This window comes from Balaenoptera physalus (assembly GCF_965194825.1).
Source record: "Balaenoptera physalus genome assembly, chromosome: 2".
Taxonomy (NCBI): Eukaryota; Metazoa; Chordata; class Mammalia; order Artiodactyla; family Balaenopteridae; genus Balaenoptera; species Balaenoptera physalus.
The window spans coordinates 30,777,052-30,794,225 of NC_138883.1; the positions used below are offsets into that span (position 1 = coordinate 30,777,052).

The 17,174-nt window shown below is 42.1% G+C and overlaps 1 protein-coding gene across 8 annotated transcripts in view; it reads right to left on the minus strand.

Annotated features, from left to right (window-relative positions):
- The window catches only part of SIPA1L1 (signal induced proliferation associated 1 like 1), a 383,378-nt gene that overhangs the window by 52,498 nt on the left and 313,706 nt on the right, over positions 1-17,174 (minus strand). For all 8 annotated transcript variants that reach the window (XM_082451505.1, XM_082451510.1, XM_082451509.1 and 5 more), the window contains one exon: positions 3,403-3,552. In XM_082451505.1, coding sequence (XP_082307631.1) covers positions 3,403-3,552 — 150 coding nt within the window. The remainder of the gene's footprint in view (positions 1-3,402; positions 3,553-17,174) is intronic.

Below are 17,174 nucleotides of genomic sequence, written 5' to 3' on the forward strand. Positions count from 1 at the left end.
TTTGCACCAATTACTGTCATTTACAAACTTGACTCATATGCCTCACTAAACAAAGTTACCTCCATTATTAAAAACAAACAAAAACCTTGATTTATGAAAACTTCAGTGAAAGGGCTCATTTAAAAAAAAGGATTCACTAATTATGATCTTTGCCACTTCCTCCCTAAGTGGGGTCCTTGTTTAGGTTAGGAGAATGAATATCCTCAAACTGGTCCTATGATCCTATTCTATTTAGTTATCCTATTTAGTTAAATATCTATTTATTAAATAGATTAATTAAATTTAATAATTTAATAGATTTATTAAATCTATTTATTAAATATCTTATTTAGTTATTTAGTTATGTGCACTAACTAAATTACGACTTTTCAAAAAGCCACAGAGATCAAAGTAAGAAGTGGATCGGAATTTTGCTTTTACTTTTTTGTAGCAGTGGAAACCAAAGCCAACTTTTTGAACTTCTGAATTTAAAGTCAAATGCTTTTTTGGCTGTCTGCTTTTAAAGAAATGATAAAGTAAGGCTGTCTTTCAACTTTGCCTTGAAAAACATTTTCATCCAATGAATTTTTAATTTCAGTTCTCACATACACTCCTTGTTTACTACGTGCCAGGGCATCAGGGCTACGAAGGTCCCATCCTTGAGGAGCTCAGACAAAACCTGTTCTAATTTGACACTGTGCCTCTTTTTGAAGAGTTTCATTGTCCCTTTGTTTGGAGGAGCACTTAATACTTTAGGAGTCACGGTTCAGACTTGAAGGAGTTTTTAAGTAATCATTTGGCTGATACATGAAACGCGTTCAGTGACCAAGAACTTCTACCTCGTGAGACAGTCCATTGCTCTCCAGGGCAGGCTGACAGCTTCCAAATACCTTCCTCATAATGGGCTAGAAACTCCTTCTCTATAACTTTCACTCATTGAGCTCAGTTGCCCTCAGAGACGAGTTTAATCCCTCGTCTAAGAGTGCTAGGAGAAAGCCATCGCGGCCTCCTTGCCTCCACAATGCCCACCTGCGGGCTGCACACCCGCGGTTACGATTCTTACACCACGACCTCCAACTCCGCATCTGCCCAGTCCATCCTGCCCTCTGAACGTGCCCTGCCTCGTCAACATTCCTCAGAGTATGCGGCCCCAAAACACATCTCAAGGATGGTAGAACAGACCCTACGTCTTTTCATCAGTGTTGCTTTTTAACTCTCTCTCATTCCCATCCTAAACTGGTGCAGGTGCCTTTTCCGCCTTCACTCAAGGTAGAGCAGGTTTTATCAACCAGCCTGTGAAACTGTGCCTCTCAACTGATTTGGACGGTCTCAACATCCTTACACCAGGGAGCGGGCAGCACACACCACGTACAAGCAGACACTGAGCCCGCTGAAGCACACAGAGGGCAACAAAGGGGCGGATTACATTTATGGACGATCAGTGTGTACGGACCTGTTGTTATTACCGCACACTCTGGAGCTTTTCCAAGTTTCACATTAATGAGTTTGCAGCAGACTCCATACAGTCCTGCTTCACTGTCACCCTGTACCTATTTATTTTTACTGGGCTAAGTTATAGAGTAGATGTAACGATTGTTCCCTTGGTAAGTGTGAACTTTAGGATCAAACCTGGCCCATGAGTAAGGCACGTGAATCAGACAGTGAACTCCAATGTCTCTTGCATCACTGATACAGACAACAATTGCTTGGGATCTAAAGGAAAACACTGTACCAGCATCTTCTTGTAAAGTTTCACCCCAGGTAAAACTGATGTTATACAGTATAGTAAATAATCACCAGGTAACCTCGAAAGCAATGGGGGAGACCCTCAATACCACCTATGGCAGGTTTAGTATCAAATATCAAGTCAAATAATTACCACTGCATTAAAAAAAAAATAGTGTAGCACGAACACTGGGAACCACGTTTCTAACATTAATATTCACCAAAAATTAATGTTTCAAATTACATTTTGGCATGCCTTGAGAGTGTATACCAAAATGGACAGAAGAAGCAAACAATGATTTTTTTGTGGCTGGTAGCTCATTTATATTTTATTGCTGTATTAACACTGAAGTTGCAGTGAATTCTTACTTTTGAAGTCAAACCGGGCCATTTAAAATCTACTAATTAAAACAAGAAATAGCAAGGGGGAAGAGATATGGGGATATATGTATATGTATAGCTGATCCACTTTGTTATAAAGCAGAAACTAACACACCATTGTAAAGCAATTATACTCCAATAAAGATGTTTAAAAAAAAAGAGAAATAATTAGTTGGGCTTGTGGTGTGGGATAATAAAAATACTTGATTCATAAAACTTCTTGCAGGGGCTCATAAATAAGAGCTAGAATTGTTTTTACTAATTGTCACTGAAGTAATTAAAATAAGAAATGTGCATTTTAGATACGCTACCAAGGGAATCCTTGGTGGTGGGGTGGGAAGTATATTTTATAGTGGTTTTTGTTACTTACTTTCTGCTAACATAAACATTTAGCAAAAACATGAATAAAATTATACTTAGCTGTAAAAACCAACAAAATACTATAGGATAAAAAATACCTATTAAGAAAGTATTCTCATAAGCATAATTATTTTGTAATATGGTAAAATCTCAAGAAAGTAAACAAATCATGTGCATTTGTTAAAAATAATTCAGGGAAAACTTGGCATAGAAACATCCTTTTTTTAAACACCCCATTTTTGATTTTCCAGTGGTTTCAAGTTCTTTATCAAGTTCGCCAGAGGTATCCCAGCAGGAAGCTGGTGATGGTTCTTTTACTCTCCCTCTGAGCAAAGCCAGCTTATGTGTGTCATGCGATGTTTTGCTGCTAATTACTTCCCAGCTTCAGACATTCCAATTTTTTTACCTTTTAGTAGCCTCTTCAATCATGTACACTTAGTTTTTTACTTTGTGAGTCTGGTCGGAAGCAAACAGTTACTTTTGGGTGTTTAGTGTTTTCAAAAAAGATGGGGAGAAAAACTCCCAAACAACCCACAGGCTGAAATCACCGATTTCTAAAGTATGAGAAAAATCCCTTTTAGCTTTGGATATGATGAACATTTCCTCTACTTTACCATCAATACAAACTCCACCCAGTGCAAAGCAGTATACTACTGAGCTCACTTTGGAGGAACTTTTAAGAAGTGGCAAAATCTGTACTGTGAAACTAGACAATACATATAATGGAGGAACTGATGTAATTTGATTTCTTTGCCATTGAGTCCTTAGAGACTAAAGAATGATAAACTTTCTAAGAAGTGGTTTGAACCAGCCATGAGAACATTTTTTAATCTGGAGTATTAACCCTATTTTCCCTTTTGCTCTTTTGTGAACCGATCCAGTCTGGCTGAATGGAAGTTCTTTTACACGTCTGAAATTACATATGAGAGACAGCAATGCCAACTCCGGCATACCTACCCTTCGGGCATGGACTTTTGCCTGTAAGTGCCCCCGCCAGAGCCAGTCTCGCTGGATGAAGACAGATTGCTTGGGGAGTTGCGACATGGCTGGGATCTTGCTAAAGCCATGGATGAGACCGTCACATAGATGTCTGAACCGGGAGACAGCCTGTGTGTGCAAACCAAAAACGTAAAGTCAACGATTCAAAGGGAAAATCCCAAGGCAATGCATGATGGATAACATACAGATGCGACAAACGCGGCCACTTCGTGGAGATAATAAAAATAAAGCCAGCTGGAAGCCCAGAAAAGAAACTTCCCCATAAAACTACTCCCTAAGGGGACAGCTGGAAAACGGCCTTGAAGGGGGTAGGGGCGTGAAAAAATAATAGGGGAAAAAAAGAAAACATGTATGTTTCCAAAAGCTGCCAGAATTCAAGGGCTGCACTGCTCATGCAATTTCGTAGTATGGCAGCACAAAGTATAAATGAGCCCCAGTGACATTAACATGGCAATTAATTCCAATCTCCCCACTGGCTCTACTCAGAGTATATGACCACAGTGAGACTGGTACATTCTTTGTATGCGTCTTTGTTTTCCAATTTTATTACTCAAAGTCTGGAATGAATATTCAGATATTGCTATTTAGTGTGTATACATTTGGTTGATAGTAGCATCACCATATAAAAACTTCCATGGAAACGTGCCTAGAACTGCAGTTGTTGAATTTCACTGAAATGACTGAGTTTATATAATAACACAGCGGAGATGTGCTCCACGTAGCCCACAATACATCTCTTTCTAAAATTAGGGATCCCTCACCCCGTGGACTGGCTCGACGCAGAAACCAGAGCTTTGGAGTTAGGAGAGACGTGATTTTCTGCCCTCTACCGTCTCCACTCAAATAGGCATTGGGGCAACTGCTGGATATTAACAAGTGAGGTTGAAGACTGTGATGAGACGTCGGCTAAATCTTGATAACAACGATATTTTATTTCCGAAGTGAATGCTGGCACAGATCACTGGCTCTTGTAGCAGGGCAGGTCATTTCCATTTTATAGCTGAGGGAGGGGAATCAAAGTCACTTTTTCAATAAGCCAGGCTTCTTGATTCTGAGTTCACTGTACTCTGCCCCCTACAGAAGGCTGGGTTTTCTGTGCTTAATAAGACAGTTTGCAAGGGGTCTGCAGGGTCAGACGATTTTGCACATAGAGTCTTACACTGAAGCCAAAGTTTTGAAGCCTTGGGACTGAACCTGATTCACTGAAACATGGCAGTTTTTTACAGTGAACCTACATACCTTCTGAAGCAGGGCAGGATGGGGCTTCAGGTACAGAAATTGACAGAAGGCATAATAAAATCACGCCGAGAAGCTTTTCTATCAGAAAAAGAATAAGGACAGGCACCGAAAAATATGACACCCCCCCCAAATCCATCTATGCCCATGTGGCAGATCTGACTTGGGAGCCCCAGTTCTTTCCTCAGCGACAAACCTGTTAGCAGCTGTGATTCTGTTATCCCTTCTTTTCTATTAAAACATCTCCCAAACTTCTCACTGCTTATTGTGAAGCAGTTGGAAGGGGACTGGAGTGGGGGAAGAATGGGAGGAGTAGGTCACAAAGAAAACTAGGTAAGGATTAAGGAATGGCATGAATCACTCCTTTCTGCTTTAAGAGTTTGTTTGGCTTTTAGATGCACCTAATACAGAGAAACTTCAAAAACAGTTCATTTTGCAGCTGCTTTGATTTTCTTACTGCGAAGAGGAGGAGGTGTTACAGAAAGATGGAAAGAAAGGAGACGGCAGCAGAAATGTGAACGGGGTTGGGGCCAATGCCACGTCCGGGCGCCTGATGACTTTTTAGCTCTCTTTGGGGTAAACAAGTAATAGCCAGTGAAATTATATTCACGGTGAATGTTAAAATGTTTTTGCATCTACGAAGAAGTGACAACATGATTCCATAGCCAAAGTCAAGATGTAACTTTTGTATTTATATTTAGAGCTTGCTTTTCTTACCCTGCTCTCCAAAACGTACATTAAGCTAAAATATATCATGCTAGTTCTCAACCTCAGCTCTTTTATTTGGCAAATGTATCAGAAAATTCTATCTGGTTGCTGGAGTTATCCCAAAGTGAAAAAATAGCATTTCCAGAAGGCCAGCATTCATTCCAATGCCTTTTCTGAATTTATATAACTCAATAGTGGCTTTGTTTTCAGGCTGTCCACACACACAGAACACACATACAGCAACTGATGGAAATGCCACCCAAATGTTTTTATGACTCTAGATGTATGTACGGTAGGCAAAAAAAATTCAGAATTAGCCCTTATTCTGATGACTTACTATTCTTTCCAAATACTCTGAATTTGATACCATCTCGCAAATATTATTTGAGAACAGATCTAGGTCAGGGAGTGGAAGGTACCCACCTGCCTGGCACTGGCTGTCTACTTCTGCCAGAGGCTGCGGCTGATCATTTCTGGAAGTTGGGCTGGTTGTTGTCTTGCCACTTTGAAAAAGAATAACCCCTGCATTGGCTCACATGGGAAGGCAGCACGCTAACCTCTTGAATCTCGGACATCCCCCCTACTCTACCTTAATGGATCACAAGTCTTTTCTTCTCTTTTGAGATAAACCCAGATCTTTCTACTTTCTCTCAGTCTTAATGAGCCCGGGCATCTGGATGTTAATGCCCAAATAGGTTTAGAGGACTAAGATGAATACATCTTTCACTTGCTGTGAGATCTTTAGATTCTGTGGAATATAAGAAATAATCTTCTTCAAGAATGCTATGGTCACTGTCAGAAAGGAAATGTCTAAAAATCTTTTAGCCTTAATTTCAGTAGATTCTCTTCCCTCCATTTTTAACAATTTAGCTGAGAAATAACTAAATGTTTTTAAAGTAACCGATCTTAAATGTTCTCTAGGGCTATGACTTCCCTCTGCAGAAATAAAACACCAGGGCTTTTGGACTGTACAAAGAATGCAGCAATTGAAAAAGTCATGATCATCAGCTCGACAGACAATACTCCCATAGTCTGCAGGACTGCACTCAATGTCAGCTTTCCATTTATATGCAGCACATTTCACTGCAATGAAAACAAAGAGTTGAATGGGATGGATTAGGAAGAGATGGTCCAAGATCAATATCAGTTCTTCATTTTTCCAGAAGCCTCCTCACGTCAGGATAAAAGAGAGAAGAGAAGTGCCAAAAAATCCCCAGATTTCTAATAAAATAACCCCTGCCCCCCACCATACCCTTCCCATGACTCAACTCACAGAACTACACATACGATGTTAACATTGATAGACTCTTATTAAATTGATCTCTTGAGACTGTGACATCAATTTATGGATAAGGAACTCTCAGTATCCGAGTAACGGATGCTAAATTTTTCTTTCCTGAGTATTTATGTATGGGTTTAATTATGCCTCTGTTTCCTGCTTTTTACTCCAAAGTGACAGCACTGCTTGGATGTGTCCAAGGAGATAAGGCCCTCTGTAACTCCAGTGCAGACAGAGGAATGACGGCAAGAACAACCGAGAGGATTTCAAAGAGCAGAAATGACTGACGAATTAGATATCTGAGTCCATAACTAAGCACAGCATTTTACCACAACTTAGCAATTAAAACACTATTCACCCAGGGAATGGGATCCAGTCAAAGTCTGTCTTTAGCAATGCTTATCAACCAGGATTCTTCCAGAATTGTTTTAAAAAAATTCTCTAAAATGACTCGAGGTAATGTCATTTGGGTGCTGTATCCAGACTAGTTTGAACAAGTTGTATTCAGATTCAATCACCCCACCCCCCTGTTGTTTCATCTCTTCCTAACTTTGTGAACCAGAGCCATTCCTGGCTTTCTGACCATGCAATCCCTATCAGCTATTCCGACTGGACCATGGAAGTCCTGTTCTGATGAACCTCCCGTGATGAGATCAATTTACAACAAAGAATAACTCTTGCACAGTTAGGGAAATACAGCAACTCATCACACCAAGATAACAGATCATCATCTCCCAGCTGCTGGCAAGCTGTTGGAGGTTCACAGCCTGGCACACATCATGGGTGCCTCTTGAGAAGAGCCAATTTTATATCTAAGGGTGACTCTACAGAACAGAACATTAAAATGGGTTGCAGACAGGACCAGCTACATCATTTGTGGGACTCAGTGCAACATGAAACTCTGGGTCTCCTTGTTCAAACGTATTGCAAATTTCAAGCAGAACACTGAACCCTGCTAAGCGTGTGGCCCTGTGCAGCTACACAGGCTACACACCTGAAGCTGGCCCTGACTGCAGCACACATGGCTGGGCCCCCTTAGCCTACAAACACGCATGCATTCATCTGGCAAGTATTTCTTGAGCACCATCTATATATGGTGGTAGGCTTCATCCCTGCAGCATGGTGGCGAGGGTAGGGGCTCCGCAGTCTGGTGGCCTTGGTGCTAATTTCAGCTCCACCACTAACCAGCCAGGACTCCGCACAAACGATTTCATCTCTCTGTCCCCGGGCATCCTTATGTGTAAAAGGGGGAAAGAGCCACCAACTTACTGGGCTGTTGGGTGGATTAACTGAGAAAACTCACATAAGAGACTCTGAACAGAGCCTGGCGTATGTGCCATTCAGCTGCCATCGTCATTTGTCATATTCTAAATATAATGGGAAACTAGAAGAGTCAAACCAAAAGCCAGAGATTGGGAGCCTCTAGGCTATTTAATCAGGCTGGATTCCGACTCTCCCCAGGAGTGGGGACTGGTGGGGAGACGGCAGTGAACTTGCTAGCAGGGCCACGGTATATGAGTCAATCACCTCCCCTGCCACCCCTCCTTGTGTATTGGTGCTTGCTCCTTAAAAGGAGCCTGCAGATCCTAAGGAGGTGGGTCCAGAGCAAATGGTCCAGGGCCGTCTTCATGTGGCCTGAAGCAGCGTCCAGCAAGCCCTCCGGTGGTACGAGTCACCAGCCGACAGCCCAGTGGCCAGAGACACACATACACACTCGGGTGAAGAGATCAATTCAACTCTGCTGACCGCCCCCAAGGGCATTCTGCCAATCTCATTATTTCACGACAATCGTTCCTGCAGGTAAAAAGGAGACTAAACCCACTTTTCCCGGCAGGCACTTCAATGATAGGTGGGTCCCAGACGGCCACCCTGTCACCATACGGAGGGAGCTCCACGGGTGGAAGGAGACCTCGGTCACACCACTCACTGTCCCGGGCTCTGCACAACAGGCTTCCGGGGAGACTTCACACTGCTGACTGTGGGCGTGGGTCTAGGTAGCTCACCTGTCTCATTATCACGCATTCGCACACGTTTACACACGTGTTGTGCAATCAACAAATCTTAAAGAAAAATGTCAGTGGTTTCAAATATAAGGCAGCGGGATATCCCTTTTTACCCCTGAGAATTATTTAAATTCCTAATGATAAACGTGTCCATATGGCTGATGTGCCCTCATCAGGCAAAGGGCCTAAGACTTGTATACACTGATGTGTATAAAATTGATGACTAATAAGAACCTGCAGTATAAAAAAAAAAAACAAACAAAACAACTAATACTAAACTTTCATTGGGTTGTTTGTATGGAAATATGTTAATATAAATGTTTCAGACATTACAGGAAATTTCTAAAAATCTTATATGTTATGGTATAATGTTATAAGTCACAATTCTAGTTATTACTTTAATATGTATATCTCAGAAATAACTAAATTTCCTTGTCAATTGCATTATTATGAACTTTCATCAAATCTTTAACCGTGGTCATTTTTAAGTCTTTTGTCATTTACAGACAGTTCTGGGTGTACTGTGATGCTTTTGCAAATATATTCCTATAAAAGGGTTTCATCTTCAAGGAATTCATGGAAAAGACTCTGACAAGTACAGGTTTCTGGTAACTGACTGTACTGCTGAACTGAATGAATAAGCATTTTCAGAACTCTAATGAAAAACTGATGAGCTCATAAAAGTGCTAACAAAAGATCAAGATGAAAAGAAAAATTAATTACATGGGACTGAGTGAACTGATGAGGATGATTATAATTTTTGTGACTTTCTGTTTGAATTAAAAAAAAAAAAAATCCCACAAGGACTCAGAGGCAAAGAATATACAAATCAGTTTTCACTGCGAAGTAAAGGAGCTGTTACAGTGGAGGATTACTGGACTGAATGTCAATATTATGACATAGCATGAGTGTGTTTCGTGTTTGGTAATTGCAATCATTGTTGCTTTTGTTGTGGTCATCCAAAAAAAAAAAAAAAAAAAAAAAGGGCCTAAGACTCCTGTTGCCTTCTCCATGAGGGGAGGGCTACAGCAGGACCCATAGTAGATCTGGCTTCTGGGAAGGCCTTCCCCGTGTCAGGTGTCGGAGGGTGGACAAGGGGGTGCTTTTGGAGGAAGCCCCAGGGCCACTGTGGGCCTTTAGACCCTTCCCATAAAGTGGGATCAGGCCAGGCCTCCCTGGGTGGTCCTAATGCAGCACTCCCTTAAAAAAAGGGCTAAGAGGGCAAGACCCTGCTGCTGGATGCACGCAGGAGGACAGCTCCTTACTGACACGCAGAACGATGTGCCCAGCTGCCACCTCATTCTCTTCCCATAACACGATTGCTTTCTACAAGATCACCTCTCAGTCTATTCTAATTCAATGGATGGTTTTTGCAGTATTTCCTACACCTGCTCACCATGACTGTTCCCAGCAAAGCAGCCCTCCTGAACTCAGCCTCTCCGTCTCACCGAGGTTAACCAGGATGCTGGCGCTGAAGACAGCACAACTTGCTCCTTGGAAACACACTGGCGTGACCTGCATTAGGCTGCAAACTGACTCGTCAGTCCAGTCTGGCCAGCTCTACCCATATCCTTAAGTACCCCATTGCAACTAGCTCTCTTTGACTTCCATGTAGCTGTGTGTAGAAGAGCATCTACAAAATGACATCAAAGACAAACAGGGACTACCATTTTCTAAGCCTTACCGTGTGCCAGGCCTGTCCTAAGAGCTCGGGTTGAACACAGAGTAACTATATTACCTTAGTTAATCATCATGCTGACTCTGAGAGGTGGGGCTAGTGGCCCGTTTGATTCCTGGCGATGCTGAAGTGTAGAGGGGATCAGGAGCTTCCCACCATCACATCACTCCCAAGGGGTGGGGCCAGGATGCCAGTCAAGGCCCCTGGACGGCAGAGCCTGCACTCCTGGCACATCTGGGAATTTCTGGGCGGGTTACAGTAAAACACTGGTGGCTCTGCAAGGAGGAGCCCCCTGGAACATTTCCCTGGGTGGAGTGCAAAGCAGCTACTTTCAAGGCCCAAGGAACGATGAAGCAATTCAAGAGCCTAAGCTGGGGACCACGTGGGAGCAGCCTGGTCTCATTCCCTGGCTCACTCTAGAGTTTATAAAAGAAAGGGAACTGGGAGGTGTGCCAGGCTCAGGCCGCTGTGCCCATTTCCTGAATGCTTAAAAAGGAAACACCTTTGTTCTCTAATCTAAAAGTGTGAACTTGCAAATTATCTAAACTCTGACCCCAATGTAGATGCCAGAGTACACTTACTCCTTTGAAGAGTTGGGGAAAAAGAGGCTTAAGAGCTCGGTGAGTTTAAGTTAAGTACAGCCCTCTGCTTTTCTACCTTAACTTGGCTGACAAATAAAATGCCATAATTCAGTTTCAGCCTAACTGAAACCAATTAGAGGAAATTCAATCAAGAACAACTCACGTTTCCCTTTGAATTCTAGACAGCTTTACACACAATATACTTTTAAAATAGGAGTATTCTAAACTTAGTCAACAAAAAGCAAAGAATTCTACTTAAATCTAAGCTTCAATTCTATAGCTTTATCGGATTAAAGCATGTTTGACTTTTATGTGTCATTTAATTTTATAAAAATAAACGGATTTACCTGACTGTCCATTGATGGATGAATGGATAACAAAATGTGGTACATACATACAATGGAATACTATTCAGTCTTAAAAAAGGGAAAGGTTACGGACTTAATGACTCCCCCCCACCCCCAAATTCATATCTTGAAGTCCTAACCACCAATGTAATGCCTTTAGGAGGTGGGGCCTTTGGGAAGTAATTAGGTTAAGATAAGGTCATAAGGGTGGAGACCCCATGATGGGATTAGCGCCCTTATAAGACGAGGAAGAAACCAGAGCTCTCTGCCGTGTGAGGACACAGCAAGAAGGCGCTTTCTACAAGTCAGGAAGAGGGTCCTCACCAAGAACCACACGTCCTGGAACCTTGATCTTGGAATTCCCAGACTCCAGGACTGTAAGAAGTAAACGTCCATTGTTTAAGTCACTGAATCTATGGTATTTTGTTATAGCAGCTTGAGCTAATAAGCAAGAAGGAAAACTGGACATATGCTACAACACGAATGAACCTTGAATACATTACACTGACGTGAAATAAACTAGTCACAAAAGGACAAATATTTTATGATTCCACTTACATAAAGTTTCTATTTATGTGAGGTACCAAGAATAGTCAAATTCACAGAGACAGAAAATAGAAAGGTAACAGCCAGGAGCTGGGGAGAGGGGGAGTTATTGTTTAATGGACACAGAGTTTCAGTTCTGGAGATGGATGTTGGTGGTAGTTGCACAACGATGGAAACATACATAATGCCACAGAACTGTGGTCCAAATGGTAAGTTTTATGTTATGTATATTTTACAACAGTAAAAAAAAGTTAAAAAAAAAAGAAAAAAAACCCCAACTATTTTCTCCCAAATTGATTTACTTCTGTTCTTACTTCTTTAAGTTTTTTTGCTTACTGGTTTAACTAATGAAGTTTTAAAAAAATTCACTGCAAGCCTATTAAAATGCCAGAATCAGTAGTTGGTCCTTGGGATATGATGATGAATAAGACAGGCTACCTTAAATTGGAAAAATGGACCAATAAGATTAAAATGAAATATAATAAATTCTGTGAAGGAAGCAGACAGGCAGCAATATGAAAATTCCCAGGATGGGCAATGAAGGCAGAGATGGGAGGAGACGTCTCAGAGAAGGTGAGGCTTGGGCTTGGTGTTAAAATACCAGCAGCTGTTAAGCTGCTGAAGGATGGGGTAGAAGGCAGATCAAGCAGAGCTGCAGGTATAAAGGTTATCAAGAGAAAACCTGGCAGCAGAGAGTCACAAGCCTAGAGCCTGGGAAAGACAAAGCCAAGTCAGTAAATCCACAGCGGGAGGTGGACTTGATACTGAAGGCTGTGCGGAAGGCTAGGATGAAAGGCAGGGCCTGAGGAGCAATTCCCTTTGTATTAGGCCGTCCCGTGCAGTATGCAGCGGACAGGGAGAAAGTGGGAGGCTGTTCTGGCCAGAAAAATCTTAAGTGTGAAACGAGAGCCCCTAAGGCAATGACAAGGAGCATGCTTACATGAGGGACTGAACCGAAGGGTAGAACTTGACAACTAAATGGGTGTCGAGACGGGGATGAGGGTGCAGGAGGGCAATTATGAATTCTAGTTCTGCTCTGGCTACCTGGGCAGAATTCAAAGACCTTCACCAAGATGGGCAACACGTGAGAAGGAAGAGGTGGAGGACGGGCAGGAGTATGGCTGAAGTCAGTTTGGACTGGTGAGTCTGGGACACTGGTGTGACATTCAAGTGCAGATATTCAGGAGGAAGACGGGTATATGAATATGAAAAGTAAAGAAGAGGTCAAGACCAAATGTGTACTATCCAGGAACTGCCCACATACACATGATGGCTGAGGTTACTAAAACAAATAAACTATTCAGAGATATTGCACAGTAGGGGATTAAAAGAAAAATGAGGAAGGAGTCATGGGGGAACACAGCATTTGCGGGGGGGGATAAGACAAAGGCAAAGAACTGACCAAAAAAAAGAAAAAAAAATCAGGAGGAAAGTTTTGGAAGATAAGGAAGAGGAGTTTGAAGGAGGAGGGAATGGCAAAAGGTACCGGATATGCCGAAGCCCACAACATCCAGTGGCTCTGGAAATACAGCAGTCAATGGGGATGCAGTCTGAGCAACCCCAGTGAAACTCAAGAATTCCATGAGTCAAGGTCCTCATGTCAACTCAAACAACTATGATCCAGGAGGGCAGTATTTGAAAGAACAAGTCATGCAACTTCTAGCCACAGCTAATATTCCAAACAAAGGAAGAGTAAAGAATAAATGCATGCTGGCTTTGTCTGAAAACAAAATGACACCGTGAGGATTATTAACACAGAACCTGTTCGAAATAAACCTAGAAAACATTTCCTTGAAAATAAAGATTGAGGGACTTCCCTGGAAGTTCAGTGGTTAAAAGATCCTGCATGGGGCTTCCCTGGTGGCGCAGTGGTTGAGAATCCGCCTGTCAATGCAGGGGACACGGGTTCGAGCCCTGGTCTGGGAAGATCCCACGTGCCTTGGAGCAACTAGGCCCATGACCCACAACTACTGAGCCTGCGCATCTGGAGCCTGTGCTCCGCAACAAGAGAGGCCGCGACAGTGAGAGACCCGCGCACCGCGATGAAGAGTGGCCCCCGTTTGCCGCAACTAGAGAAAGCCCTCGCACAGAAATGAAGACCCAACACAGCCAAAAATAAATTAAAAAAAAAAAAAAAAAGATCCTGCATGCAACACGGCATGGCCCCCCCCCCCCAAAAAGAATGGACACGCAACTAATTATGCTGAGAGGAGAACTCTTTTCGTTTGTTTCAACAGTATCCTCCAGCACAGTCTTCATGCTCTGTATGGTGCAGCTGTGTCTGCAGAGGAGGGCGGCATTAGGGAGGCTGCAGGTGTAGCCAGCTGTAACTCCGTAAAGGAACCAACACTCCATCCAGCTGCTGAGCGTCAAATACAGCAGGGAAAGGGGAATAGTATGGTATTCAGGTAAAATGCAAAAGTATCAATGGTTCAGTAAGATCCGACATTAAATATTTATACAAAGCCTGGAAATATTTCATCTACAAAAAAGAGAAAGGAAAATTCCTTTGTGTGCCAACATGCCTGTTGTTTTTGCAAAGCCTCTGAAATAGTTAAGCTTTTCTGAACATATTAACCCAGATCAGGGTTTTATTACTGATCCCACATTATGTTTAAACACAGTAACGTGTTAAGTTCAATGTACTATAGCCAGCTATTTACTTACTTACTTATTTATTTATTTATATATTTATTTATTCATTTATGGCTGTGTTGGGTCTTCATTGTTGTGCACGGGCTTTCTCTAGTTGTGGCAAATGGGGGCTATTCTTTGTTGCAGTGTGCGGGCTTCTCAATGCAGTGGCTTTTTTTGTTGCGGAGCACGGGCTCTGGTACGCGGGCGCAGTAGTTGTGGCTTGCGGGCTCTAGAGCGCAGGCTCAGTAGTTGTGGCACATGGGCTTAGTTGCTCTGCCACATATGGGATCTTCCTGGACCAGGGCTCAAACCCGTGTCCCCTGCATCGGCAGGCAGATTCTTAACCACTGCGCCACCAGGGAAGCCCTAGCCAGCTATTTTTATTTCAGTCCTACCCTTACACTCTAGATAAATTTGAGGCCAGAAGAGTGATTGCATCATATTACCTATTTTTGTTAAATATTAATTCTGTCAATAAGAACTACTCCCACAAATACCATAAAATTCTGTACTTGAAAGGCCACTTAGAGAGCATAAAGCTCCTGTATTTAAACCCAATCAAATCAGACTTTTTTCTACTTAGATGGCAAATGCGCCATCTGTTCTTACTGCATCAGTTTCTCTTAACAATGTATAGAGAGCACAATTCAGTGAAATAATTCTTGTTAGAAACTCCAAATACCAACACCTTTTAGTATGTCAAAAATCGTGACCTTGGTACTAAAGGAAAAAGGATAATCTGTTCCACAAGTATTTTTTAAAAAAATTATTTCTAATGGCCTTTAACTCTGGGATCCTGCACACCATTTAAGAAAATCTATGTTTCTACAAGCAGTAGATTAAGTTTCTACAAGCAGTATATTCAGTTTTCATCTAAAATGAACCGTGCTGGGTCCAACCGTGGTGAATGAAGTAGGCAATTTGTGCAGCACGTGCAGAGTAGGCTTGAGGCGGCTGCTAACTTAAGCTTAAATACAGCTGGTTTCTCTACAGTTAAACACAACTTGCCTAAACTGGAGGAGAAAAATAAATGGAACAAACCAACCATGTAAAGGGAATACAGCTGACCCTTGAACAACATGGGTTTGAACTGCGTAGGTTCACTTCTACAGGGATTTTTTCAATACATACACTACTATGTTTACGATCTGCAATTGGTTGAATCCGAGGACGTGAGGGTCAACTACGGGACTTGAGCAGGTGCAGATTTTGGTATCCATGGAGGGCTCTGGAACCAATCTTCGCAGATACCGAGGGACCATCCTTTAGTCTCAGTATCGGGCTCATGTCACTATTGGTAAGGCAAGATTCAAGGAATGGCAGACCTGGGCATTTGTTTTGACTATTTGTGATTCATCTGAACGGTCCATAGCACACTCTCTAGATGGCCCAGGTACAAATGCAAATGGCACCCAGGGCAGGGCTGGCATGAAGGGGAGAGTCAGATGGAGGAGGTGCGCCCGGCCAGGGGCCTCACTTCCACGTCACAGTAAGGTGGTTTGTTCTCAGTAAGACTATGAAGGGAATGCTTAAATTTTTTAGTTATATTTTACTACGTTTCATGGAGGAAATTATATTCCCAGGTACACTGTATGAATCTGAGGAATCTGGAAGTATTCCCGATGAAGGTCACGAGTCTATTCTATACTCAAATATTCTGCAAACAGTAGCAATACAAAGTTTCTCAAATAGTACCTTCTATTTATGACTCAAAGTTGAAACTTAAATAAGAAATACTGCTTTACTAAAAGTTAAGAATGATGGGATAGGACAGCGAACTCTTAAATTTTCATGAAAGAATAGCCGTCTAATTACCACACCTTTCAAAATGAAGAGGAGCCAAATAACCTGAAAATGTAAAGCTTAGATTTTACAAGCCCTCCGTCATAAGCTCTTACATCCTAGTCCAATGTCCTCAAGGATCTCTGAAACTAAGAAGCCTTAGAGGGAAGTGAGTAGAGGTTAAAAAACCATTGGCAGCCTCACTTCTGTCACTTTCCTCTTACAGCTTGGAGAGCCACAGGGCTATTATTAGTCTTAAAGGGAGAGCACGCGGATTCCCTTTCCTCTGGGTGGAGTTACGATGAAAGGCAGACACAAGTACCCACAAAAAGAACCTCTAGAACTCAAAGATCTCCATCTGGAAAAAATGGAGTTGTCTTCAGCACTAAAAGTTGCTTGCATCGTAAGAGGATAATTAGCTACAAAAAATATTTTCACTTTCAGAGGTCAGTATGTTCAGCAATAAGCTTTAGTTTCTGTTGCAGAAATTAAATTCGACGTGGAATCAAAATATATTCTGCTATTTTATTATAGGGACTGTTGTATAAAGAAAATAACACAAATCCAATTTCACTCATAAAAGCCTGATGACTGTCCTGGAGAGAAAGAAAATAGCACTGAGAGGAACAAAAGGTCCTTCTCTAAACAATGGTTTCCTAGGTTCATCCTTCCAAATGTGGGCCAAATCATGAATTCCAGTTAACACACACCTCAGAGGGAGCCAAGTTTGGAATGTGCAGAACAAAGAATTTATTCAGCGACCACTTGGATGCTTTTCCTTCTCGAAAATAATGAAAGCAAGAGGAGTCCAGATGGGAATGCAGCCACTTTGAGAGAGGAATCCTTTATTGAGATAAATAGCAAGGCTCTGTAAATAAATCCTCAGTATTACATGAGGAATTTTAGAAAGACAACTAGGTTTTTTTTTGGTTG